At 45.8% G+C, this 26847-nt stretch overlaps 1 protein-coding gene across 6 annotated transcripts in view; it reads left to right on the top strand.

Annotated features, from left to right (window-relative positions):
* The window catches only part of Disp1 (dispatched homolog 1 (Drosophila)), a 120041-nt gene that overhangs the window by 52850 nt on the left and 40344 nt on the right, over nucleotides 1-26847 (top strand). For 4 of the 6 annotated variants that reach the window (XM_005409242.2, XM_013507055.1, XM_005409244.2 and 1 more), the window contains 2 exons: nucleotides 8883-9387; nucleotides 10271-10378. In XM_005409242.2, coding sequence (XP_005409299.1) covers nucleotides 8900-9387; nucleotides 10271-10378 — 596 coding nt within the window. In that variant the 5' untranslated portion in view covers nucleotides 8883-8899. Of the gene's footprint in view, nucleotides 1-6513; nucleotides 6533-8882; nucleotides 9388-10270; nucleotides 10379-26847 lie in introns of those variants that run through there. The other 2 variants (XM_005409246.2, XM_013507056.1) reach the window with 2 other exon arrangements.

Here is a 26847-nt window from a genome sequence, read left to right as displayed (position 1 = left end):
ATCGCATAGTTTGATTTACCTTGGTGGTGCTCTCCTTTGAGCTGCTCTTCTGAGGTTTTGAGTGTGTGAAGCACTAAGCCTCGTGGTGTCTGTGGATGTGCTTGTGATTTGTTCAGCAGAATCAGTTAAGCTCCGCAGTGGGAGCCGTTCTCTGCTGGGAGGAGCTGTGGTGATGCAGACAGGTTGCTCAGCTGTAAAGTTGTCCAGTCTGAGATCTTAGTTGCAGTAAAATCATTTCAGATGGAAATGCATGACCTAAAGACAAACCGGACCCGTCTCGGGGGTCCTGTTTGTTACCCACACATCTCGAGACTCTTAGTGTTGGGGATGAGACGCTAGAGAGCAGGCCTGATGTCTTAGAAAGTTTAAGGTGCTTGGATGCAAGCAGAAGCCCACCCCTCCCCACTGTGGGACTTCAGGGAACCTGCTTTTCTGCTGGAAAAGCTTGAGGGTGCACTTAGAGACTGACCACAAGTTAGGAGGTGCCCTCCCCTGAGCGCCCAGCAAGTTCCTGAGGCAGGTCAGCTGTTTCCTCCGCTTTCTTCCCAGGGTGCAGAAGGAACCGGGGCTGTGTGACCCGGAACTTCGCCTCGCTGCACACTCGCTGCCGCACACCAGCTCTGCCCTGCTGTCTCTGCTGAGCTTCTGTCTCCTGAGGGCCCCGTTCTTGCTGCTGCCCTTCTGGCGCAGCTGTTGCACAGGTGAAACCTGTCGTCACCATCACAAGAACACAAGAGGAGATCATGCAGGTTCTCTAGACCACATGTGACATGGAATACCTGGGCCAGTTGTTTGGGATATGTAGCAGTATTTTGCATCTCAAGCACTATTTCTGAATATGGAATACTTTGGCAGTTGCTTGCTTTTAAAAGTTGGTGAGGATTATTGGACATGGTGGTGCGTGCCTATCATCCCAGCTACTGCGTAGGCCGAGGCAGGAGGATCACAAGTTCTGGGCCAGCCTGGGCAATGTAGGTAGACCTTGTCTCAGAATAAAACTTAAAATGGGTAGGAATATAGCTCAGTGGTAGAACACTTGCCTGGCATACGTAAGACCCTGCATTCAGTCCCCAACACTGTAAAAATTAAATAAATAAATTGATCTTTGAGGATTAATTATATAAAATCAGTGATTCACAGCTTTGGAAGCACATTAGAACCACCTGGGGAGCTTTTAAAAGAGTGCTAATGTCCACACTATTACAGTCTGAATTAAACTAGAACCAGGGCTCTGTTTCTGTATTTTTCTTTTTAATGTATTACCGAAGCATAGCTAACATGCAGCCACAGCTGAGACTACTGTAACAGCTTAGTAATTTGGTGAATATTTTTGTTGTATTTATTGCATTTTCTTCAAGACTTGTAGCAGAGTCTAGATAAATGTCTTGGTTTGTTCTTGGGTTAGATAACTACTTAGCGGAGGACTTGGGAGAATTGTTTTAAATGACCATTGTTTGACATTTCTGAGTATAAAAAGCTTCTCTAATTTTATTTTGTATATTCTTGGTTACACAAATTACCATAATTCTCCAGACTTAAGCTTCAAAGTGTATTAGTGCACCCTAATAGGATTTAAACTCACCTGAAATATAAATGCAAATATTTAAGAACTCTGCCCTTCCTGGCCCCCAGAATTACGTTTGTGGAAAGGACATTTACAACATGAGTGTGTAAAGAAGTGCTAAGTAGTGTATGGAATGATGTTTCTATGGATGAACTTTGAAAAGAAGTATCTGAGAATTGCTTTAGTAATTGCAATATAACAATAGTGCTCTTGATGTATGCATCGAGGAAGATAAAATTTATACTAAATGATGATGTTATTGACATCATGTATCCCAGATTGTAAAAGATAAGCTTTATTTTACATCCATATGTCTCCTCCCTTGTAGACCTGTTACCAGAGGTACGTTGTACATAAGTCAAAAGGAGAAAAATGAAATTGATGTTTCTACAACTCACTCACTCTTACAGATATAAGGGTCTCCTCTGACAACCTATTTCTAGCACCAGTACTGCTTCTCAAATTCAGGATTTTCACATTTGCCAGCTGTATTCACTAAAATCTCTTCCTTAGGTTATTTTACTTTCATATTTTTTCATTATAAATATGGGAGCCAGGACTTCAGCAGTTTTAATTTTTTTGTCTGTATTATTAAAATATAAATATCATGAGTAGTTTTTTATAAAAAATACCATTTATCATTTTTGGTGTCTACATATAATATATAATCATATTAAAAGATTATAGAAAATTTTGATATGTTTTGTCATCAAAGGTAGTATTTATTATGAGTTGAAACTACCTACTTAATGCAGAGTCAAGAGTCAGACAGTAAGTTCTTATTATGTAAGCATCACATCTTCACTTTCAGAGTTCCTAGTTTCATTTCTTGGGGTCGGGAAGCACAGCTGGACCCAGGAAACACAGCTGGACCTGGTGGGCTCTTGGGGGTGTGGGGCTAGGGATGGTTCTTTCTCTGGGAAAGCCTCCAGCTCGTTACAGTGAGCGCTTTATCAGGAATAGCAGCAGCAGTTCATTGTTTTTGTATAGTATCTCTTTGCAATGTGTAAAATGCTTATAAATTATTGGGGGAAGATATTTATAAGTGTTCTTATTGAAGGAGAGTTTAATGGTAGAAAGTTCATGAACTCAAAGAAAAGTAAAAGAATTTAATTTGTCTCCAAAGGGAAGATTATATTTCTCTATGTAAGACCATCTTTTTTAGTTGCTATGTCTGTTTCTTTGATTAAAGATACAGATTTTCCTTTAGGTAACAATTACATTATTTTGAAATAGTTCAGGTACTGCAGGCAGCAAAATCGATCCTTCGCTTTACTTTTTCAAGTTTGCCTAACGCAATACGTGGGTGGATAATGGCTCCTTCATTCACTGAAATGTGTCTCTGCCACTCTGGAGCGCTGAATTGTAACCTTTCAAAGCTATCTAGGGACATACTGAGTTTGAGGCTATTTTTCATGTGGTCTCAGTAGTCTCTAGTGATCCTATAAACACTGGTTGAACTTGGCCTTGCCCTGGAGTCATCTTAAAGTAGTGGAAAAGCTTACCTTCGAGTTGTGCTGGTCTGGCATTGAACTCTAGTCATGTGATTTGGATATATTACTTTAATATTTTTGGTCCTCAGTTTTCCCTGTAATGGGTTTAATAATATCTTCATAGAGGTAATGTGAGGAAAGTGACTGATATAGTGGAATGATTAAAAAGTATTTTAATACCACTTTATGAGGAAAAGTATTCCTGGAGACAAAACCTGGCAGATGACCCCCTCCCAACCAGCTTTAATAGCTGTGCTGCAGAAGATGCCTGCAGCATAGGATAACCAGTTTCTCTTGGCCCTTAGAGAAGCTATTTCATTTTCTGCTCCTAGCACTGAGTGTTAACAGGCCCGCGTGGTACAGGGATCAGAAGTAAGGACATCATTTTTGGATGATCGGTTATAGTAGCACCATTTCATAGTAAAACAGGTTTGGTAACTAAGGACAAGGTACTTCCCAGACTGCCCTTATGCCTGGTGTGAAAAGACTCGCGGTCTCTCGGTATCCTGTCATACCCAGCACCACCGAAGGGAGAGTGTCTCAGCCAGCTTGCTAGGCAAGGCACTTCTGTCCACATAGCTGAGGGCCTACAGAGACTAGAGTCCTAACGCTGTCATTTCCGTGCACAGAACAGTTTGGGCATCATGAGGTAAACCACAATGAAATCTGATCGTCAGAACTTCTATTCAAGTTTGTTACTTTTCCTTGCACTACTTGGAAAAATGGGCCTTTATTTCCTGTTCCACAGCTGCTATTTCTCTACTCGTTCTGTCCACCTTGCTTTACTCGGTGTGCACCATCCTGCTGCTGCATAGCCCTCTGTGCTGTAGCCTCCCTGTCTGCAGCTCCCCTGGCTGCAAGGAGAGGAGTGTGCTGCCGGCAAGGGCAGCTTGCTTCCCTGCAGGGGGACGCGTCGGAGTCTGGCAGCTCCGTGTGTGGAAGGTCTGTGTCTTTTATCTAGCCAAGTCGGGCTCCCCAGAATATTACGTCCGGAAGCAGTGTTGATCCACAGTGCGGAGCCTCACTACTTACTCCTAGGTTTAGTGTTGTGACTGGCAAAGCAAACTTCCTCTGAAGGACATCATCTGAGCTCACGGAAAGTGTATCAGCAGAGTTCTCAACCCTGGTGTTGAGGGGAGTCCTTCACTTAGACTGTGTATCAGGCTTTTAGTTGCAGCAGGGCGTGGTAAAGCCTACCACATCTGCTTTTTCTGAGGGCTGTTAGAGATCAACTCGAGTGAGATCATGCATGTGAAAATGCTTTGGAAACACCAAAGGGGTGTGCTCTGAGCCGTACTGATGGGATGAAGACGTCATTCCCTCAGGCTCTATTGGGCCTGTGTTTGTTGAGGAGAGTGATGGCTTCATTAAGTGGTTACTGTAATCACTGGAACAGGTCTGTGTATTCTCTTCAACTTTACATTTAGGTCTAACTTGGCACTTTTCTGGCCAGGCTAGAGGTTCTGTTTCCAGTTCCAAGTAGCGGCTTTGAGATTTACTTAATGCTCTTTAGATGTACTTGTGCTTGAAATCGTTTGATAGCATCCTTTGGGTGCATTGTGTGTTATTAATAGTTGGATACATACTGTGTTGATGAGTACAATTTCCATAATTCATACAGATCTGATGATTATATGATAACAGTTTTCAATGACATGCTACTTTTTGTCTTTGAGGCATGATGATTCTGTATATTTTATGTATGTAGTTTTCCAGAGTTCTAAATAAGAGTAGGATGTAATTTTAACCATAAGAACTCTGATGACTGTTCCCACACACACAGGCACACACAAGATACACACACGCCTCTTTTTAACCACATGGATACATACTAAGTTGTAAAGCAGTGAAGTTTTATTTGCACATAATGACGTTCTTTGCACTTCTTATAGTGCGTTGCATCTAGGACTAGTGTGTAAGCGTGTGTATGTGCAAAATACCCAGGTTTGAGTATGACAGGATTGAAGTCCCCCAGTGAGGGTAATCTAAATTGTGTTGGATTTTTATTCTTGCCGTGCTATGGTCAAAATCTAATTGCCTGCGTATATCTTTACACATTCAAATATGTCCAAGGGATAAATCCTGGTAGAACTGAATGAAAGGATAAAGTTATTTCAAATTTTGCCGAGTAGCTCTGTTGCTTTTAGAAGATTTGCATTTAAAACAGACTTAATTCTGAGGAGAAACCATGACTTGAGAGGCGGTGAGAGTTCAAATAACTTGACCAAGGTTCTCAGAGTTACTGACTAGCAGAGTCAACTTTCAAACTCACACCTACCTGGGCTGTTGTCTCTCAGCCACAGATACTGTATCTCCATTGCCATTTTAAAGCATAATTTGGACTTTAAAACTAGGAGACATTATTCCATATCTTTTTGTATCCTCATCATGCAATTGAAATGTAATGAAAAGATGGTTCATGGCCGAAGACTCTTGTACGGTATTAGCTTTCCTGCCCCTGGGACACTAAACCTGACACCCATAACTTAAAGGAGAGGTTTACTTGGCTCATGTTGCAGGGGATCCAGTCCATGGTCGACTGGCTGCTCCAAGGCGGCAGCATCGTGGCAGAAGGGTGTGGCGGAGCGGAGCTGCTCAGTTCGTGACGGCCGGGAGTCAGCGCAGGGAGGTAGCGCCAGCGAGGAAGGGGCTGTCTCGAAAAGTTACTCATTATATTTGACCCCAAACTTATTTTAAACTTTTAGTATAAATACTATTATCATTGCATTTAAACACATTCCATTCCATGTACATTTATCACAGGAGTTTGGCCCAAGCAAAGGGTATTAAGACTCAGGAACGCCTTATTTCATTTCTTTTTACTGTGTTTATTCTTTGTCTTGTCTGCTTTTCTGTGAGTTCCTTCCACCCTTGGCTCAGACTGGATTTTTTCCTCTCATTTGTCTCAGTTCTAAAGAAAACATATCTGTCTCTGTGTAGGTCTTCGGGTCAGCTCAACTTAAGACTGGAACTTTGCTATTCCCCTGGTCACCTGGACCCTACACAGATGCATCCACTAAACACGGTATAAGAAGCAAACATTTCTTAGCTGTTTCTGGTTTTGCTTTTTAAATTCAACTTAATTTAATTTTTTTGTGGTACCAGGGATTGAGCTCAAAGCCTTCACACTAAGCTACATACCCCTCCCTCCCTGCCTGCCTGCCTGTCCTTCTCTATCCCCCCTTCTTCCTCCTTTCCCTCCTCCTTTCCCCTCCTCCTGTCCCTCTTCCTTCCTTTCTCTCTCTCTCTGTCTCTCTGTCTCCCTCTTTCTTTTTTTGTTTTTGGGACAGGGTCTTGCTGAGCTTAAATTTGTTTTTTTTTTTTTTTTTTTTTTTGGTTTTTCTCCGGTACGGGAACCGAACTCATGACCTTGCGCTTGCCAGGCAGGCGCTTTTGCCGCTGAGCTAAATCCCCAGCCCCTGAGCTTAAATTTGTGATCCTTCTGCCTCAGCCTCCCACAGTGCTGAGATTACAGGTATGTGCCATCATGCTCTGCTTACTTTCTATTTTTTTTACTTATTTCTTACCTGCTTGTGAAGTCAAATAGATTCCTTTCGTTTTATGATTAAAGAAACTGAATCAGAGAAAGCTCACGTGGCTTGTTTCCAGTGCAAGCCAAAGTCGGAGTGCACGTTATTCTTCACCTCCCATTAGTTCCTTCTTCATTACACAAAGTCTCCAAGTTACAAAGCAGGTTGTGTTCCAGAAATGCATCTGTAAGTCAGTGATTTGGCAGTTCAGCTCCGTTTTACCAAGAGTGGAAAGAAAATGTTATAAATGGTGGTTAAGTCACTCAGCTGCCCACAGGGGTCTGTTTGACTCATGGGACTGCAAAGTGATGCGTTTCACAGGAATAAACTGTCACGGCAGTGAGTCTGGTCACAAAGAAAGAGAAGCATTGCTTTCCCTAAGGGTTAGCGTATTTAATTAGGAGGGAGAAACGAGAGAAAATCTCGGCGTCCGGGGCAGGGGTGGCGAACCTTTTAGAGCTTTCAGTGAGTGGTTCTTAGCCCGTGGCATGCCGAAGGTTTGCCGCCACTGGCCTGGGGGACTTGGGCTCTACTCTTGTCTGAAGCCTGGCTTCCCCTGGGCTCTTGTGGGGTGTACTGGGGCATCCTGCACCCCGGGGAACTTACAAGAAAAGGATGCTGTGTGCCGCAACTCACAGCTCTTCTCCATGGTCGTGGAAGGAGGCTTGGGGCTGGTGAGCCACGTTCAGAGTGACGGCAGGACCCACGAGACTGGTAACGTCTACTTGACTTCATGTGTATTTTGAGATTTTTAAAATATTTTGCCTTTCTAATCAACAACTTATAAAGGAGGAAATTTTTTTTCTTTTGTTTTTGAGACAGAGGTCTCTGTTGCCTAGACCAGTCTCAAACCCATGGGCTCAAGAGACCCTCCTCCTACCTCAGCCTCCCAAGTGGTTGGGACTGTGGGCATACGCTGCTGTCTCCAGCCTGTGAAGAAATTTGTAAATGTGTACATTCACTTTTCCACTTCTCGGTGTCTGGGGTTTGTTTAGCCTATGTTTGTCCGAGGAGTTTTGTCTGAGGTGAGTAAGGAACGCTCACCCTGTGCCTGAGCAGACGCGTCGCTGGGGTCCGGTGAGGACGTGGCGCTCACGCTGTCTCCCCTGCGCTCTGCCGCGGGTGTCCTGCTGCACAGTTGAGGCACTGGTGAGCCGAGCGGGGTCCTCACTAGGTGCTCGGACTGGGAAGAGGGGATCTCTGCTCTGCTCCCTGTGTCCCTGAGCTGGGGACACAGAGGGCCCTCCCGAGGCCGCTCCCAGCAGTGCCTGCTGCGGGTCGGGTGAGCAGAGCCAGGTAACTTTCCTTCTTGCTGGCTTTTGTGTGCAGGTTAAATAGACCTATAGCACCAGATGACCATTTTTCTTCCCAAGAATCCTGACATTTCTGTGAGTGGGTTGCTTGGAGGTGGCCGGCGGGAGGGAGGTGTGCATCTAGGTTCTCGTTTGTTTGTTTTACCAGACAAATGTGGTACAGTGATTCAAGCATGTAAGGGTTTCCTGTGTATTGAACATCTGGATCCTTTGGTGGGAGGGAAATGTAAGGAAAAAAGTACCCTCCCTGAATCAAATCTCATGCATGGTGTTATTCTCCTTGTGAGCAAGCACTGTTACCTGATGTATATAATATAAAACAAATTAATAAATGTGGACTTCTTATGGAGCATATTTATTAATTTTTTGTATTATATTAATTGATTTAGAGAATAAAAGTGGCATATTTTGCTTGCAACAATTCTTAGGTGACTAGTTTTTATTCTCTTCTTTGTTCTTTTTTTATTGTGGTTCTTGAGTGATTTAGAGAGAAAATCTTATGTCCTTGGGGTTTTTTATAAGGCATAAAACATTCTTTTTTTGAGACAGAGTCTCACTATGTAGTTCAGGCTGGCCTTGAATTTGCAGTGATCCTCCTGCCTCAGCCCCCCGGGTGCTGGGATTATAGGCGTGCACCGTGATGCCCTGTGAGAGATAAAGCTTTCTTAAGATTACACACATGATTTAATTTATACAGCCAGTTGCCCTCTGGGTGGCCCTTCATTCTGGCCATTGGCCCAAAGTCAGAGAACCCAGGCATGGGGTGCTGACTAGGTGGCAGGGTGTTGGTGCCCTCTCCCTTTCTGTCCCTGATACGTGCCGAGGTGGCCCCGCAGCTGGGTGGTACAGTGCAGGAGAGGGGCCTGGGGCAGCGCGCATTGGAGGACGGTGGGCCTGTGTGGCCTGGTGCGCCCCTCGCTCCTCTTTATGGCATTTCCCGCCTGCCTGCGACTAGGTGCTTTCATGTTGTCCTCTCTCCTAGGGTCAAGAAACTGGAGCATGGCTCTGAGCCCTGGGAGCCCTGACTTCGCGTTTCTGAGCAACGGCAGCATCACCCCCGGAGTGCCCAGCCCCAGCACCCTGGCGCCCTGTGAGGGTGACCCCACCGCCCCGCAGCTCCGCCCCACGGACACAGGGCAAGCCAAAGCAAGTCCCAATGGCTGCCTGCACCAAAACGGCAGGGTGAGGTCGTCCTTCCTGCCGCTGGACAACCAGAGGACACCGCAGATGCTCGCCCAGCACTGTCGCCCTTGCCTGTACCATCACCCGCCCAGCGGCCACCCCGAGGCCGGCCCTGCGGCGCCCTCTGCACTGGCCGCGTGCTGCATGCAGCCGCCCTCAGAGTACTCTGCAGCTCTGTGTGCAAAGCACTCGCCCGTGTACCAGGCTGCCTGCTGCCTGCAGCCCTCATCGTCCTTCGGCCTGCACCAGCCCTGGCCCGACCATTTTCAGCACCAGCCAGCGCCACGGCACATAGCTGGCCTCAGGTGAGTGCTGGAGGCTCGGCTGGAAGCTAAGCCCTGAGCCTGGGCCATGGGGGCCACCACCTGCCGTCATCTCCCCAGAAGGAGGGGAAAGCAAACGGGTCAGGGAGGCAGACAAGAGGGAGTGTGCTCCTGTGGGCTGCGGGAGGCTTGCTGGGATGCAGATAAACCAGTCCGCCTGTGTGATCTGTTGGTCTTAGTCTCCAGGCATTTTCCTGTCTGCACTCTGCTTCAGAGTCCCGCTGGACCTTGAACTACAGTTCAGGAAAAGCTTCGTCATCAGGGGTTTCTATTTTACCAAGGAAAGTGTCCAGGAGGACCCTTCCCTGTGCTCCAGTCACAGACAACCCTCTCGGAGGGGAGTGTCGAGCTGGCCGCACTCACATGTCTGCCCACGGGTGCGATCGCTGTGGTATGTTGAGATCAGGCAGAAGTGACAGTTCCTCCCATAGAGGACAAAACCATCATCTGTAGCACTGGGCTTTAAAAGTATTTTTTTTGTGAAACATTTTTAGATCCAGTAGAGTGGAAAACAGTAGAAAAATCTCCATCACTGTGCACTTTCTCCCTGCCCGAGGCTTATTTCACGAAACATTATACTGACCTAGAGACAGAGTTCTCCTTCCAGTTCGGGTGTAGTTTACAGGGAAATGCACAGATCGTAAGCACATAGTCTGACCGGTGTGCACAAGCACACTTGTGTAAGCCACGCGGCCGCAGTCTCCGGGAGAGCGTTCTGTCACCCGGGAGGTCGTGCCTACCTCTCTCAGCCTCCGCCTCTCTCTGTGCCACGTGCCAGGCCAGGCTGCATTCCCGCACTTCTTTCTTCGGCTCTGAGAGCTGCGCACAGAGGTGGTGACGGTCTGCGCTCTGTTGCGCCTGGCAGGGTACTCAGCACGTCGGAGACTGACTCAGTCGTCGTGTGCGTCTGTTCTTCTTTTCACCTTGAGGAGCGATGCACCGTGTGGATGGAGCGCCTTCCTTTTAATAACAGGTCAGCTCCAGAAAGGCTTAAATGACCGGTGCTTTTCACCTTTGTCAGGGTTTGCACATTATTGCGAGATATTTTAGTTTTAACCTTTTGGAGAGAAGAAAAAGATGAGAGAAAAGGGGAAAGAGGGTAGGATGGGAAGAGTCTTCTGAAGCATGTTGTAGTTTTTGAATCCACACGATTAGAGCCTTGTTCTAGAACCGTGAAAAGAAATCCCCCAAATCCATCAACTTAGAAGATTTGTCCTGACAGTATTGTGCCGTACGGCCCCTTATGGACTTTTTCCATTTTGAGTCAAACAGTGTAAATAGTTGATTCTAAAATTATGTAGTCTTAGGATTGATGTTTTTGAGTCATAAATTACGTGGTTGCAGAGTGTGAGATGAAAGAAACAGTTCTGCATTCTGCAGCTGAACCCTCCTTTCGAAAAGTCACAAAGCACTAAAACGGTGGGCAGATAGCTAATGTTTTCAGTATGCCAGGTAGTGCCAGGATTTTCTGGACAGGCTTAGTGTTTCTCAGTGACCTAATTTGCAAGGAATGAGAGCCCTATGTGCACTGTAAGTAGAAAGGCCTCTCAGAGTGAGCAGGAGGGCAGTGCCTGCCTCACCGGATGGGTGTTGACATGGGGCCTCATTGGCCACGCTGAGCTGGCCGCAGATTGTGCCTGACATGGGCTCCTGTACTTGTCCTGCTAGATTTGTTCTGTGGATGTCAGCTGGAAGGAAGCACGATGGAAAGCAAGGCGCTCCGGAGTGAGAGCGTCATTGGAAAGGGAAGTGAGGCCAGTGAAGAAATTCCCTGCAAGGAGAGGCTGTGACGGAGTGCTGCAGTGCCCACGTTCTAGAAGGGGAAATAAACACAGTCATTATTAACTTGAAAAAACCCAGTAAAATGCCGTATTTGTCCACCAAAAAAAAAATAGAAGAAAGTAGAATTTAATGAAGTAAATTTACGTTTAGAAGTTTATCTCAAGAACTTGGGCCTTTTGATTGCAACTTGTTACAGTCGGAATTTTTTTTTTAGGAGCGTATTTTCTCTTCTTATTTATTTACATCAGCACATAATTGTACAAGTTTATGGGGTGCAGCGTGTTGTTTCGATACCTGTAAACACTGTGTGATGATCGACTCAGGTGATTAACACATCCATCCCTTCCAGCACTTACCATTTCTTTGTGGTGAACACTGAAAACCTCCGAGTTATTTTGAAATAACTGTGTTAATTAGAGTCCTCCTATTGTGCAAAACTTGGAGAAAGAAGTATAATCTCAGCCCATAACTTGATCCCCAAGGAAAAATCTTTAACAGATGACGGGAGTGTATTTTGCTAACAAATTGCTGGGTTTCAGCCAAACACAAACAGCTGAGCCCCAGCCAGTCCCAGGCCCGCCGTGGATAAAACTCTGTCCAGACATGTCAAAGCCTCCCCGTAACGAATCAAGTTATTTCTGTACTTTATTTTCATGTTCAGCCATGAAAGCCTGCTGTCCTCAGTACACAGCGGAGCTCTCTGAGATCCTTTCCATTTTGAGTGCTGCCCAATTCATGAATTGTTCTTTGCTCAAACTGTTAGATTTGTCTAAAGTTTTTTCTTTTAGCATGTAAGAGCACCATAGGTACCAGAAATACAAAATACTCAGAACTGCTTTCTTTTTCAGAGTTAGCAGGTATGGATCACCTGTTTCTTTCTAGATCATGTATTTCACTATGCCTTGGTTTTCGTTCCTGGACTGTCTAAAACTTTGATCTTGCCTTTTCTGCCCTCTGAATTAGGAAGCATAATGTCATCCATGGGGACTCCACAGGTCGCGCTGTCATCCCAGTCCTCAGACTCTGAACTGTTCTCCAAACTATCCTAGCAACTCTCTTTTTTTTTTTGTCTTTTTGAGACAGGGTGTCACTGTGCAATTCAGGCTGGCCTTGGGCTTACTTTGTAGCCCAGGCTGGTCTCAAACTCGCAATGATCCTCCTGCCTCATCCTCCCTAGTGCTGGGATTACAGGTGTGCGCCACCACGTCCAGCATGGCAACTCCTTTCTGAACTTTCCCCTTCCTTTAAATCTCTCTGATTCATCTGGAATAAGGCTGCATCCATCTGTATAATTTGTGTAACTGCTGGGAGTCCTGTGATTTCTACATTGAAATGACCCGGGAGCAGCTTCTGTTTCTTAGCTTTTTATTTGCCTTAGCCATCTTTGGAGAAAGTTCTGAACTTAATCTGGTAATGGGCTTCTCTCTCTCCTAACTATATGATGACTAGAAGTTTTTCTGGAGTTAGGCTTGTGTGGAATTAGCGAGTGTGTCACGAGAGCGTGCTGCCAGGTGTTGGAGACGGGAGCTGCAGGCTGGTCCTTTGAAGGTGTGGAGGACTGGGTGAGGGGCCCTCAGATCTCAGCCTGTGCTGGGCACCTGAGCGGCTTGTCCCACGTACCTCCTCAGCTGTTGCCCAGAGTCAGCAGCTCTTTGTACACGGAGACCCCTTCAAGCTCCAGGCTGGGTGACCAAGATCTCAGGCTGGCTCCAGATTCCGCCTGGACCTCCATGCCTCTGCAGCCAGCGTAGATGTAGACTCCTCTGAAGGTAGCTGTGGGAGAACAGTGTATCTCCTCTTGTATATATTATATAAGTCAGTGTGCTCCAAGAGTTACTCCCTTATTTTCTAAATTTACTCGTTTATATTATCAGAAATATGTATTGAATACTGCGGCATAATCCTAAATAGGTTGAGGGGGTTTTTTTGTTTTGTTTTGTTTTACCTTCATAGAGCACTAAGTTAGTAGGAAAATAGGCAGTAAATCAAACCAGCAGCTACAGTGTGGTGATGAATACTTTCAAGCAGACACGCAGGACGAGGATGACTGGGAAACACATTGGAGCGAGGTGGGGCTGTCCCAACGGTGGGGACACTGGGAAGACCACCGCCCCTGGGCTGGCGGGAGAGAAAGTAGCCAGAGGAGAGATGTGCTGGGACCTGACCCAAGGGCTTTGTGACCCACAGGAAGGTTCCTAGGCTTTGCTCTGAGGCCACTGAGGAGCTGTTATGGGTGTGTGTGCATGCACGCACGTCTGTGTGTCTTTTATACAGTAGTAAAGTACCGTGCCCACTGCTCAGCCTTCAGTAAACATGTTGGAGAGCAGGAAGTCATTCAAAAGGTAGGAAGTACCTCGAGACAAGACCTGTGCCTGTGCTAGCTGCACAAGCAACACCTATTCGTCTGCCACCTGGGGAGATAGATAAAGTGCGTGTGCTGCTGAAAGACAGCTATTTCACAGTAGAAATCGTGAGGAACCCTCAGAGGTCAGAGGTGGGGGACCTGGCAGCTTAGCGGGCTTAGGATCAGCTGGCTGAGGGGAGCACGCAGTGGCCTGTGGGGGATGGCTAAGAATTAATACAGGGACTTGGAACTCAAGGAGGCATGACACAGAGAGCAGGGGCACGGTAAGGAGAATGCCTGCACAGTGAACGCGTGTTAAGGCCGGGTAAAGGGAACAGGATTCTTGGAGTGGAGCGTCACTCGGGATGGTCACTAGAGCTTTTCCTCACTCTGCATCCTGAACACGTCCAGCTGTCTACACAGCTCCGTGGCAGGGTCTGCTTTTACCTGCAGCGCAGAAAGCAGTTCGGGAGCCCGTCCTGCTCCAGCGGTGCTGGTTGGAGCAAGTTTTGAAGGACACACTTGGGCTGCTGCTGCAGCGTGAGAGTGAAAGGGTAATGGCATCGTGTGAGTCAGTAAGGAGGTCTGCACCCGCAGAGAGCACGGTGCTGACCCTGACTGTGCTTGTCTCTAATCTGCGGCAAAGAAGTGTTCTTGGTTCTAACAGAGGACTCCCCAGTGATGCGTGGCCGTGTCACAGGCTCAGCATCACGATGTTTTGGGTGCCAAGAGCTTTTTACCCCTCTGAAGGTGAGTTCAGAGACAGATGGGCACATTGAAGGTTCCTGTGACCCTGGGAAGTCGGAGCTGTGGTCCCGAGCACAGGGCCCAGAGCGGCACGTGGCGCAGAGCAGCGCGTGACTCTCACACCCACAGAGCCCTCGGGAGACTCCTAACCGTTCCCACTCCACACCACTGCTGACTCCATGACACGCAGCGCGTCTCTTCCTCAGTTCCTTGTTTGCTAATTTGTAATCCACTTCCTCAGAGGTTTTCTTTGTGTTTATCCTCTGAACATTAATTATTTTCTTTTGAAGGCCTTTTACTTACAAAGGAAGAAATGAAAATCCTTGTGTTAAGGGTGATAGAGTGAACACTTGAACTCCTGTTCTTATAAAGTGCAGTAGGGCGTGGAGTGGGGGTTGCAGCTGTGAGCCCCTGCCCCAGGTCCCACTCGGCTGCACCCGGCCTGCAGTAGTTGCACTTTCCCTCCTTGTCCCTGCTGATGGGTCGTCTCATTTAGCCAGGAGTCACTCTAAATACTTCCTCAGCACTGCGGCATGGACCTGGGCATCAGCGTGATCCCAGGGCCCTGCTTAACCCAGGTGGCCGGCATCAACCTTGCTGCTTCTCTAAGGTGCAGGAGCTGCAGTGGAGAGAGGAAGGCCACTCCTCTGCTTAGCGAGTGTGTCACGAGAGCGTGCTGCAGGTGTTGGAGACGGGAACTGCAGGCTGGTCCTTTGAAGGTGTGGAGCACTGGACGAGGGGCCCTCGGATCTCAGCCTGTGCTGGGCACATGGGACCTCTGTCTGTGGTCAGTGCTGTGTCCTGAGCATGGCTGTTAGGTGCACCGCTTTGGCAGAGGTACAGGCCAGGCTACAGGTGAGTTGAACAGGGAAGCACCTTTACCTGCCCTTCCTTTCTTACCAGGAAAAGGTCACTGATCGCAAGGCCATCGTTCTTTACTTCTTGATATAAATTGTTAACTCCAGGGCCACTAGGCAGGTGCCGCTCACAAGAAGGAATAGACCATGCCAGCCGTCTCTGCTCGGTAGGGCCCTGGGAAGATGGAAATGTGATTCTTGAGTGACACTGCCGCACTGCAAGTTCTCTGTCACCCGTGGCTGGCGGCTGCCATGATGGACAGGTGCAGGACTCTGCCTCGCTGCAGGGGGTGTGGACAGCGCTGCTGTTCTGGGCTTTGCAGCGGCGCGATCCCCCTGCCCCCTTCTCAAAGCAGACAGGCCCCTGTGTGTGTAGCGTAGCAGCAGTGTTGACAGCGACACCCTTCTGTCCACATAATCCGGTTCGCTGGGGTTGGCTTGCTCGTGTTTTGTTCAGTACATAATAAAGAAATGATAAAAGATAAAAATCCCTTTCCCCCAAAATGTGAAGAGCAAAAGCCTTATATTAGAAAACATATAGCAGATAGGCAGCGTCCTTCAGAATCATCCAGAGGCCACGGTCACATCCCACACAACACCCCACCACACACTCTTATTAGATGGCTCTAAAGCAAAGGTGTCAGTTTATTCAGTTGCTAGTTACTTGGGCTTTTCCTGAGTAGAGAAAAGGTAAAAGTGTGGTTTTTCTGAGGGGCAGGTGGATGCAGCCAGCCTCTAGAGCGATCCTGAGTGCTGCCTGGGACTCACCTTTCTTTCCCCACCCCTGCTTTCCTCGTGGCACAGTGTAATGCTCTAAGAGCCGGGCTTTGGAATCCTGGCTCTGCCGTTCCATTAGCTTGTGGCCTTAGATAATTTCCTGCCTCCGTTTCCCTCTCTGTGAGAACAACACTCACTGTCTTACACTGGGCCTAGGGCCCAGCACCAGGTATTCATCTCTCTCCTCAATTTTTATTCCTTTATTTTCTTAAGTTTTTTGTTGCTGTTTGCTGCCTGTGCTTACTTTCGTTGATATTGCTTACCAAAATAGTGAGCTTGGCAGTCAGATTGGACAGAGGTCTGTCTTGCTGGAAGACTTCAAGAACCTTCTTCCTATTCTAAGTGAGAAGATTTTAGAGGGCCATGCCACAGAGCACATTTCAGGACATGAGCCTTGGTCATCTCTGACTTTATTAATGAATGTCAAGGAACAATACTTTATTTCACAGCATTAAGTAATATAATGTTTGGAATGAGCAAATATAGCCTTTAACTACCCCTTTCTGTGTTACTGCTAGTTTAGCAGGTGCTGGAGAGTGAGAAGAAAGAAACAGTTCAAGTGTTCTTCTTCTTTTTGATTGAAAGAGAATTTTGAAAGGTTGTAAAATAGTTGGCAAGCAGTGCAGCTTAATAAAAGACAGTGTTACGGATCAGTCACATCTCTATTTCCAGGAAAAAGACAGTTCTTATCTGTTCCAGTTTCTTTCTAAACTTAAGTGGATTGTTAGGTGTAATTTGAAAGCATTTATAGAACTTAGCATGTAAAGGAGAGTTTTCATTGCTATACTATTTTGTATTCTTTTCAGCAAAACTGTACAAAATTGCATCTTTTTTAAAAAAACACTAACCAAATAATCAACTGATTGCTTGTTATTTTGGAGTTGAGCTCAATAAATGTTTGTTGAATGAATGATTACAAAATGTGTTTCTTGAGACATCTTGTTTTGTGAAAAAATTTACAGTATTTAGAAAACAAAACCTTATGAAGTTAGATTGCTCACAGTGATTAAACAGCTTGGCCTAGCAAAAGAGAGAAGATTTGAGCAAAAATAGCCGTATGCTCTGAGTAACCATTCAGAGATGATGGGACTCTGCAGGAGGGGACAGCAGAGGAGGCTCCGAGAAAGGCCCCCTCTCGCTCCTGTGTGGGAGAAGCACACGCAGCAGTGGGCCTGAGAAGGCTGCCTTCCCAGAGCAGGGGGCTCAGAATGTTGTGTAACCAGCACCCAGCAGCCAGTGAGCACCTGACTACCTAGATGCAGTAATTGCATGGTTCCACGCGCGTGATTCAAGATGCCTGAGTCTGTGTAGCTGTCGGTCTGGCCTGGAAGGGTGCTGCTGAATGGATCACTGACCATCATCCAGGTGCTTCCTGCGGGAGCTCGGTTTTATGTGCATTTGATAATAAGCGTCAGGAGGTACTGGTCTGATGCCTTAGTGAGACATGTCGTGGACAGTGGAAGAAGGGGTGAAAGGCTTTGCTTCCTTTGTTATTGTTGCTTGAGTCTGCCTCGGGATACTTCTTCCTGCCACCTCAAAGGCACTGACTTTAAAAAGTGACAGCGTCACTGGTGAAGAGAAGGAGACTACAGAACAGCTGTGTAGTCAGCCCGCCTGCCAGGGCCGCTGAGCTGCTTTCCTGTTCAACTTCTGGATCCACTTTGCGGGGCCGCTGGGGTGGGGCCGGGAGACTGAACCCCAGGAGAGCCGGCGGGAGGAGCCTCCTGTTTGCCCCTGCAGCCTGCCCCCGACGTGTCAGCAGGTCTAGTGTGAGAGGCTTTATAAGCAGCCAGTAAACCCTAAGAGTGGGTGATGGGGTGATGGGCCTGACTCCTAGTAGAAGTTTGGCCTCTGCTTTGTTGGTATGCACTTCTTTAACTTTAACAGTGGGGTAAAATGAGAGATGCTTTGTTTTGTATGACTTCGAGCATAACTGTTCGAGTGGAAGTTTGGTTCTCCGCCACTGACACAGTGTAGGCCCCCACAGCCACCAGTCACAGCAGAGTGTGACACTCTCGCCCGATGCTTTCTCTGGCGCGAGGGTGTGGTCTCACTAAGGGGCACTGCCGTCTCGTGCCCCCTGGGAAGCAGTGCCCAGCTGGCACACTCCTTCTTGCCACAGGCCCTCGCGTGTGTCTGCAGTCACTCAGCCCGCCCACCGTTTCCCTCCTAAAACACTGCTTTCACTGTGTCCCTGCTGGGCTCCAGGCTGCTCGCCTGGCTTTGCAAGTTTCCCTTCAAGGGATGGTGTGTTTGAGAGGAGAAGGAGGGGTGGTCAGGGAGAGGAGGCTCTTAGCCCTGCGCAGCGGCAGGGGACAGAGTTCAGGGACCAAGGTGACTCCTCTGACAGACTAGGCTGTCTTCCTTGCACTTTAGAGGTTTAAACAGAAAATTGCCTGTGTGTCTTTGTTTCCACTGATGTGTGTAAGGCACCCGTAGTGGGTCCCAGCAGGTACTGAGGTTCTGGGTCTTTGGTTTGAGGTATTAGTTTGGAATTTTGTCCTCCATGCAGACTGCAGAGACCAAGCCTACTTCATTATAAGGCAGGCTTTGGGAAAGATTTGGTGAAGAGTATTACTGATTGGCAAAGGTTTCTCTGTAACGTATAGTGTTAATCTCACTGAGCTCCAAATTGCATCACGCACATCTTTGCCTCCTTACCCCTGGCCTCCGCCTCCTCCCAAAGCTTCACTTCTCTGTGAGCGTGTCAGGGTCCGGTCAGTATTTGGCTTAAGGATCGCAGACTTCATTCCAACATTCATTTGTGAAGAGCATTCATTCCATGCTCTTAGTTAGTTAAGTTTAATAAGGGTTTTCTGGCTTTCTTATGGGCTTTTCTTGGATCTCTTATTAATGATTATTATTCACATCTTATTAAGAAAAGTATATATTATACTCTTATTAAGCACATTTTGTCCAGCGTTCCCAGCAACAGTCTGGTGTGGAAAGGCGTGAGTTTCAGGATAAGCACTTGATAATTCCGTGTGACTTTAAAATGTAAAGGAGCTGATTCCTTTATAAGTGCCAACAAAACCATACAGCTTTAACTTCACAGGCTAGGAAGAATGTTTTCTTTTAGCCAGAACTACTTGTCAACCCTTTAAAAACATTTTTTTAATTAGCCAGCTATCCTTTCCAGAATTCTAGCTGTTTTCTTTTCTCTATTGTTGGGGAAAAGGGCATTGTTCGATTTCTCTTGGTGCTCTATAGCAGGCCTGGCCATGTGGTCCCTTGGCCTGTCGCAGCGCCCTCCTCTGTCCGCAGTGGCAGAGACGGTCAGGAAATGAATTTCTTAGGCCTGCTTCCCCATTGCTTCCAGGGACAAGCTCGCAGCCATCTTCTGTGACCTGCGAGGCCACTAAACTCCTATCAAGGAGAAGAGGTGGACAGTGTGGAGGAATGCCACACCGGCCCTGCCCTGCCGCTCCCACTCTGTGTTTTGTGCAAGGCTGTTCCTTTTGGTTGACCACGATAGCAAATCACGCCATCTCTTGCTTGGTACTTAGGACCAGGCTGAACTAATAAGTTTCTTTTAACCTAAATTGGAACTGAAGCAGTTACATGAAAGTCTGGTTTGTTCCAGCGTGTGGGGTGGTTTTGAGTCCTGTGGAGCACGCAGAGATCATGTTCAGTTATATGCCAAGCACGTTTCTCTTTTGGAATGTCGCACATAAATGCCTCCGGGGGCTTCCCGCTTGCTTACCACTTGAGGTGGCTGTTGGCAGATCTGAGAAGTGTCTGGTCTTACCCTGTACCCTTAAGTTTCTGGTGTCTGTCCCTATCGGAAAGTTTGGATGGAGTTAGCACGAGGATTTGTAAGTAAGTGTGCCTTGCACATTTCTGTTTGTGTTTGCTTCAGTCTTTTAGCATATCTTCTCAGCAATGTTCTTAAATACTTTCTGTATTTGAGGGGAAATTGCAAGTTATTTTAACAGCTAATTAGAGGTGATTTTTTCCCAGCTAGTTAGTAAGCACTGAGTGCTGGAGCGGGCTTTAAGGCAGACAGACCCAGAGACAGCAGGGGAGCCAGCTCGGCGCTGCCCGTAATCCGCACACGCTCAGCGTTTCTCATCACTGCGGCGCGCTTTCATGCCCCCTCCGGGCTGGCGCGTTCCTGTCAGTCGCAAAGAGAGAATATATACATACACGCAGGCCTGCACACAGTATGTTTCAAATGTAGACTTCGATGAAGGTAGAATGACCGTAATCAGGGAACCTACATATATCTTAAGAGAAGTATGTTTAGCATGGTTTTAAAGATGGTTTTAGTATTACATAGTTTAGCATTATATAATTTAGAAATGAAGTGTCTTATCTTTCCTTGTTAAAATAACCTAAGGCTTCGACTTATAAATCATAATTTTAAAGAAAAGCAATTCTCCATTTTAAATTTATAAAACAAATTATATGATAGGCCGCATCTAAGTAGAAATTGTAAGTGTCCCTTCAAGGTTCCCAGTGGAAGGAGAGAAACCTTTTGATGTGATGTACTGTGGAGGACCACCTGGAGGGCTCTCCTTGAAAGGAGAGCATCTGGCCCTACCTCTGTGTGCTGATGTGTACGGAGCTGGCTGGGACATTTTCTTACCCCTTGATTGGCCTTAGGCAGTGCAAGCAGATCTGGCTGAGGTGCTGATGTGTGGTCTGTAGATGTGTAGATGCCCCATCTGCAGCTCCCAAGCAGTGTGTGTGCGCTAGGCCAAGCGATGCCATGCTGTCAGCTGAGAATGAGCCTGGGGAAAAGAGGCTGTGACTCTCAGGGCGCAGATCACACATCAGAACTGAAGCACTGACCCCAACACTAGATCCTGCCCAATCTGTGGCATGCAGATGACTCTTTTAGTGTCTCTCTTTCTCTCTGTTGCAGAGGTGCTACTGTGCCTCCTACCTAGCCCAGCTCACAGCATTCATGTACTTCCCACCATTCCCGCAGACACTCATCGCGGAGCCACTCCCCTCCTCACAAATGAATAAAACTTGGGTTTGGACCTGCGTGGAGGCCTTTGTTCCAGTTAGCCATTATCCTAGCTGGACTTAGGACCCCTTGGCTCCCCACAACTGCAAGTATGCCCTAGTGTCTTTCTTCTCACCATGCGGTGCGCTGTAAGTGGTAGATTGTTTCATGGGGTTACAATCTGAGCTGAGGTACGGAAGGGCTTCTGTAAGGTACCTCCTCCCCCGCAGCGTTCGTGAGAGCGTGTCAGCTGAGCAGCAGCCTCCCTGGGGGATCCTGACAGTCTGCTCGTGGAGCACGCAGGGGTACTGAGCTTTCCGTCTGCGTTGCAACTCTAGGTCCCATAGCCTTCGAGTTATTTCCTGTTCCTCCATCACCAGAACCTCCTTTCTGTAATTTGTGATTTGGTAACACTGTGACCTTCCTGAGAATTTTAATAATAAGTTTTATTGTTACTAAAAGTATTCTAAAATGTTCCGTGACTATATATAATTGTTACTTTCAGATTTTAAGATCTTTTAAAAATTACGACATGGGACTTTTTCATGCACTGCATTATGTCCTTGGTGAAGAAAATAGACCTTAGTGGCAGAAAGTTACAATTAAAATTTATAGTGACAGCACTAATGACGCCTTCGGACCCTTACTGCACGTCAACCATTCTGCTATATTTCACACGCACTCCCTGATTTAGTCTTGAAAACAACCCAAGGAATTCATTACTGCTATTGTCTTCATTTTGTAAAAGAAGAAAGTGAGGCCTGAAAAAGTTGAACCATGTTTAAAAGATTAATTAGTAGTAAGTGGTAGAGCCTGAGGTTGAATCCAGATCTAATTTGGAAATCACCTTCGTCACTGCTTAGTGCTGCTGCAATATTAGAAGTTTTTGTTTGTTTCAGCAGTAGCTTGGGAAGTAATTGCAGAATGCTTACTGTGTATAGACACACATGCAGGTTTGTTCTTGAGCTCGTAAACGAAGGTCACACTGGTCATGAGGTCACAGACAGCGTGTTAAAATAACCTGGATCATGGGAGCAGGGTCCTCACAGTGTCAGCATGTGCGACTGCTAGGAGGAGCCCCAGGCCAGCCCTCAGCCTGGGGTCATGTCCATGGGACCCCCTGTCCTCCCTGCGTGGGGTGTGTGGTGCCCTTAGAAATGCTCGCAGCCATAAGCAGAGCTTTCCACCTAAAGGGAAGGCTTGTTGCTCATCAGAGGCCTTCTGTGGATAACCTCTATCTCATTTGAACTGGCCAAGTCTTGTCTAGGAATCAATCATTTAAACCATCAGTAGGACTCAGTTTTTATGTATTTTCTTAAACTCAACCTCAATTTTCACTGTCTGAGGTTCTACTTGAATGGAAGCTATCTTAAAAGAAGGGAACGTTTTAGGCAGAACTAGTTTAGAGTCTGACCGTCAGGCTAAGATTATTGCCTGGGAAGCCCTACTGAGGCGCTCTGGGGGTGCTGGGAAGGCCCTAAATTGATCGGCGTTGTGGTCACGGGTGTAAACGTACACCAGCTCATACACTTCACCCTTTTGCCTTTGACCAAAGTGTTGAGTGGAATGATTTAAAAGAACAGTAAGGAAGCCAAGAGCCCCACCCCATCTTGTCCTTGTACCCTGGAGAGGCGAGGCATTGCGGCGTGGGCTGGTTCATTTCTGGTGTGAAACTGGAGGGGATGTAGGCAGTGAGGGACGGGATGGTGTCCGTTGCAGCCAGCTCAATCGCCTTTTGGCAACTTCCTAATGAGCCAGCTGTGTCCCGAGGTGCCACCTTGCTGTCTGTGTCCTTGGTTTGACGATAGCAAATCAAGCAGCATCTTAATCTTGTAATGGAAGGAAACAGCGGCATATTCACAACCGGGTCACACTCTCACACTGTCCTGCCTTGCCTGCATACGTGCTGGTATCTCTCTGAGGTGCTGTCTTCCTACTCCTACTCAGGAACGGAAATTACTTCACCTTTAAAACTCAGCAAGTGCTGGTGAGTTGGAATTATTTAGGGTGGACAAGAGATGACGGAAGGAATGATTTAGTAATGCTGAGAAAATAGGAGCCCTCCGTAGGGAAAGTGTAACACATCATTCCCAGCTCTCTGTCCAAGATGCTGTAGTAGAGGGAAGCCAGGGTCAGAAAGAGATGCGCGTTTTCCACACGGAAGAGCCAGATTTCAGGTCAGAAAGGAGGCCTGGGCAGGGTGATGGGCGCACTCGTGACAGGCAGCCCCTTGGACTCGGCCTTTGTGAGCCTTTTCCCTCCCAGATACTGCAGCCCTGACGCGAGTCTGGAAGAGCTTGGCGTGCTCACTGACTTGGAGCTGTGCACCTTTGCTTTGTGGGGACAGCTGTGCACTGAGGACGCCCGGGACCCAGGAAGCTGTCCTTTAGGAGACTGAGCCGAAAGGCTCCAGAGACTTCTTGCACAATCTTTGCCCCAGGCTCTCCTTTACGTGCACCTGCCGTGGAAAGTTTAGTTCTCATATTTGGTTGGGGCCCATTTAATTTCCCCTGGTCCTCCACTAACTAAAATTGCTTTCAGGTTACAGGTGTAAGAGGAACACAGTAAACTCTTTCGTTCTTTTCCTGTGCACCCCAGGGTTTTCTTACATACCAAAATACAAAGTGATACTGCCATAAACAGGGAACCTTGGTTAGTGAAGTCCAGGGTGACGCCATTTTAAAGTGCCGTCACATGCTACAGACATCACAGAATGCAGAAATAAAGGCACAGCGCTGCGATTAGTAAACCAAGAATTCCTCTAGGAAACTTTCTTTTTTAATAACTCTTTTATTTTGATCCTTATTTATATTTTGGGTTTTCATATGAAACCGTGTGATATTTAAGCTTCTGTATCTAGTTTATTTCACTTAACGTTGTCTCAGGATGCATCCATTTCCCTACAGAAGACTCAAGTTTATCCTTCTTGATGGCAGAGTGGGGCTGCATTGTGTAGAAATGCTGACTTTCTGTAGCCCTTCATCTGCTGATGGGCACATAGGCCTCTGCCGAGATTCAGCTCCTGTGAATTGTGCTGCTGTGAACATGGGTGCACGTGTTTCACTGAACTATGGTGTCTTTAACTCTTTGGGGAAGACAGCTAGAAGGGGAAGAGCTGGGTCAAATAGAATTTCTAGTTTGAATTTTTTGAGGAATCTCCATACTGATTTCCATAGTAGCTATACTCATTTATATTCCCACCAACAATGCAGAAGGCTTCCTTCTCCCCACAGCCTCACCAACATTTGTTATTCTTTGATTTCTGGATGATAACCATTCTTTCTGGAGTAAGATGCAATCTCAGTGTTCTTTTAACTTGCATTTTTCTAATGGGCAGTGATGTTGAGCATTTTTTCATATGTTTATTAGCCATTGGCACCTTTGAGAAGTGACTATTCATTTCAGTTGCCCATTTTTGTTGGGGCTTTTATTTTGAGGAGTCTAATTTTTTTGAGCTTTTTCTATATTTTAGATATTAGTTCTCTATCTAGACTGTAATATGTACGTGCTGTGGAGAGTTAAATTCGGATGAATAGCTGACACTATTTTTTTCCCATTCTGTAGGTTGTGTCTTCACTCTGTTGGTTGTTTCCTTTGCTGTGCAAAAGCTTTTAATTTGATGTGATCCCATTTGTTGATTCTTGGTATTATTTCTTGTGCCATTGGGTTCTGCTCAGAAAGTCTTTGTCTACATCAGTGTCTACAGAGCCTTACCTATTTTATCTTCCATCAGGTTAAGTGTTTCTTGGTTTACTATCTTCCATCAGGTTAAGAATATTTAGATCTTTGATCCATTTTGATTTTAGTTTAGTACATGGTGAGAGGTGCAGGTCTAGGTTCAGTCTTCTGCATTTGGTTAACCAGTTTTCCCAGCACCGTTTGTTTAAAAGGATATCTTTCCTCCAGCATAAGGTTTTGCTCCTTGTCAAAGATCAGGTAGCTGAGTGTGCCTAGAGCTGTTTCTGAAGCCTCTATTCTGTTCCGTTGATCCGCGTGCCTGCTTTTTGGGAGTACCATGTTCATTTTTATCACTGCAGCATTGCAGTATAACCTGAAGTCCAGGACTGTGATGCCTCCTGCGTTGTTCTTGTTGCCCAGGACTGCTTTTGCTATTCTAGGTCTCTTCTGGTTCCATATGAATTTTAGTATTGTTTTCTCTAGTTCTGTGAGAAATGCTGTTAGTTTTTTGATTGGAATTTGTCTTAGTTACTTTTCTCATTACGGAGACAAAATACCTGACACCCAAGATTAAAGGAGGAAAGGTTTACTTAGCTCACAGTTTGTAGAGGTTTCAGTCCTAATCAAGTGGCTCCAAGGCAGGGTGTGACCTTTGTCTTATTTACTTTTCTCTTGTTAGTGAAGCAGACTGCATTAAATCTATATATCAGGAATGGGGGGGGGATATGGCTCAGCAGCACAGCACCTGCCTGGTGGGCATGAGGTCCTGAGTTCAAGTCCCAGCACCACCCTCCACCCCCACCACAAAAAAAAAAAAAAAATGTGTGTCAGTCCCCACAAAAAATCTATGTATCAGTTTTGGAAACGTGGCCATTTTGTTTCTCTGTTGGTTCTGCCTATCCAGGAATAAAGGATATCTTTCCATTTCCTGATGTCCTCTTTGATCTCCTTTTACAGAGTACTGTAGTTTTTGTTATAGAAGTCTTTCAGCTTCTTGGTTAGGTTAATTCCTAAATATTTAATTTTTCATGATGCTATTGTGAAAGGTACTATTTCTCTGATTTTTTTCTCAGTGAGTTTACAATTGGTGTGTCAGAACACTTGATTTTTGTGTGTTGACTTTATATCCTGCTATGAATTGGTTATTAATTCTAAGAGCCTTAGTGGAATCTTTTGGGTCTTCTATGTAAAGGACCATGTGATTTGCAAATAATTTTGATTTGACTTCTTCTTTTCCTATGTATATCCATCCTCTTTTATTCCTTTTTCTTTCCTGATTATTCTGACAAATGTTTCAAGAACTATTGAACAGGAGTGTGATAGTGGACATCCTTGTCTTATTGCTGATTTTAGAAGGAAAGCTTTCAACGTCTCTCCATTAATTGGTTTGCATAAATGGCTTTTATCAGAATGAGATAAGGTATCTCTGTACCTATTTTCTTCAGAGTTTTCTTTATGAATGGATGTTGGATTTTGTTTTGAGATGATCATGTGGTTTTTGTCCTACCTTATGTTTATGTGATGTTTTACATTTATTGGTTCCATATTTTGAACCATCCCTGTATTCCTATTTGGTCATGATATATGATCTGTTTGTTGAGTCATTGAACTCTGACTGCCAGTATCTTGTTGAGGATTTGTGCATCTATATTTATTAAGCATGTTGAACTATAGTTCTCTTTTTTGTTTGGGTCCTTGTCTGGTTTTGGAATCAGGATAATGCTAGCTTCCAGGAATGACTTGTGGAGTACTGCTTCCCTTTCACTTTCATGAAAATTTGAGGAGTCTTGGCATTAGATCATCTCTAAAGATCAGGACCTGGGCTTTTTTAGGTGGTAGTATTTTTTTTTGTTATTTCTCCAGTTTCATTGCCTGAAATTGGATTATTCAGGATTTTTATACCTTCTTGGTTTAATTTTGATAGTTCATATGTACCTAGGAATCTATTTTTTTCTCAATTCTCCATTCTATTAGATTACAGATTTTCAAAGTAGTTACTAATGATCTTTTGGATTTCAGCAGAGTCCGTTGTGATTTTATCTTTTTCATTTCTAATTACATTTATTTGGGTCTTTTCCTTCCTTTTAAAAAAAAAATTTGGGTGGCTAAGATTAGCCAGGGCTTTGTCTATTTTATTGATTCTTTTAAAGAACCAACTCTTAGATCCATTGAATCTTTGTATGTTTTTTCTAGCCTAATTTCATTAATTTCTGCTCTGATCTGTGTAATTTCCTTTTTTATACTACCTTGGTATTGAGATTGTTTTACTAGGACCTTGAGATACATCAATGGTTATTTATTTT

The sequence above is a fragment of the Chinchilla lanigera genome, unplaced genomic scaffold (assembly GCF_000276665.1).
Source record: "Chinchilla lanigera isolate Chin_1 unplaced genomic scaffold, ChiLan1.0 scaffold00119, whole genome shotgun sequence".
Lineage (NCBI taxonomy): Eukaryota > Metazoa > Chordata > Mammalia > Rodentia > Chinchillidae > Chinchilla > Chinchilla lanigera.
Note: the sequence above shows the minus strand (reverse complement) of the source record. Positions and strands in the feature narration are given on the sequence as shown.